Raw genomic sequence first — 1,002 nt, forward strand, 5'->3', positions numbered from 1 at the left:
GGAGGGACACGGGGGGGACACAGACGGGGGACACAGACCGGGGACACAGACGGGGGACACAGACGGAGGCGCACCTGTGCCCTTCTTGCAGACGTAGGGCAGGTTGTAGTTGCAGGGCACGTCACTCCAGTGGCCGCTCTCGTGGGCCACCATCACCACGCAGTCCTCCCCACCCGCGAAGAAATTGTCGGGCTGGTTCTCACGCCAGTTCTCGTATTGCTGCGGGAGGAGGGAGCAGGCGGCACTCCGGGGGGCCTGGGTCCCGGCCCCGGGCTCCCCCCCACGCACATTCCCCATCCAGGCCCAAGCCGGCCCCCTCCAGCTAGGAGGCCACAGCCTCTCCGCGCGGACCTCCTGCCTCCCGTGTGAACCCTCCCCCCTGAATGGCTATTGAGAGAAAAAAGGCGACCAGGCCTCCAGACCGGGCGGCTTCTGGGAGGCGCCATAGGAGAGTGGAGGAGTGGAGCGGAAGGAGAACCAGACAGGGAACAGAGTGCCGGCAGCGGGCCTGGCATGTGCAAAGGCCCAGAGGCAGGGCCCAGGGATGGAGGCGGGGTCCTCCAGGGCTGCCACACGTGGGTAAACTGAGGCCAGAGTCCGCCACTCACCAGCCCAGTGTTGTCTGTCCACTGGAAGTCCCGCTCCACGATCCTGTCATTGAGTCCGATCCACATGTTTTCCTGCCCGAAGCCTGCAGGCCGGGGTGGGGGGACGGTCAGGGCGGGGCTGGAGCTGGCCACGTGGCCGCCGCCCCCTCCCCGGACGCCCCGCCCCAGGACGGCGGCTCCCCGCGCCTCCCTACTGTTAATGAAGCGGTGCTCCCCGGCCGAGTGCACGCTGGCCAGGTGCCCCGCGCGGCGGCGGCAGTCCCGCTCCGCGTCCTCCCAGGCCCGGCGGTGCGCAAAGTATCGGTAGCAGTGGCCCTGGAACTTGTGCCAGCCCCGGTCGCAGCCCTCGGTGTCTGGGGAGCGGAGGGGCAGGGCCTGACTGCGGCGGCCGCCG

At 69.6% G+C, this 1,002-nt stretch overlaps 1 protein-coding gene across 1 annotated transcript in view; it reads right to left on the minus strand.

Annotated features, from left to right (window-relative positions):
* The window catches only part of Ncan (neurocan), a 14,281-nt gene that overhangs the window by 2,410 nt on the left and 10,869 nt on the right, over window positions 1–1,002 (minus strand). The window contains exons 4-6 of the mRNA XM_013028311.1: window positions 803–961; window positions 609–691; window positions 75–219 (exon numbers count right to left, since the gene is read on the minus strand). Of these exons, the coding sequence (XP_012883765.1) occupies window positions 75–219; window positions 609–691; window positions 803–961 (387 nt within the window). The remainder of the gene's footprint in view (window positions 1–74; window positions 220–608; window positions 692–802; window positions 962–1,002) is intronic.

Source organism: Dipodomys ordii, unplaced genomic scaffold, assembly GCF_000151885.1.
Source record: "Dipodomys ordii isolate 6190 unplaced genomic scaffold, Dord_2.0 Scaffold108, whole genome shotgun sequence".
In the NCBI taxonomy this organism is placed as follows: domain Eukaryota; kingdom Metazoa; phylum Chordata; class Mammalia; order Rodentia; family Heteromyidae; genus Dipodomys; species Dipodomys ordii.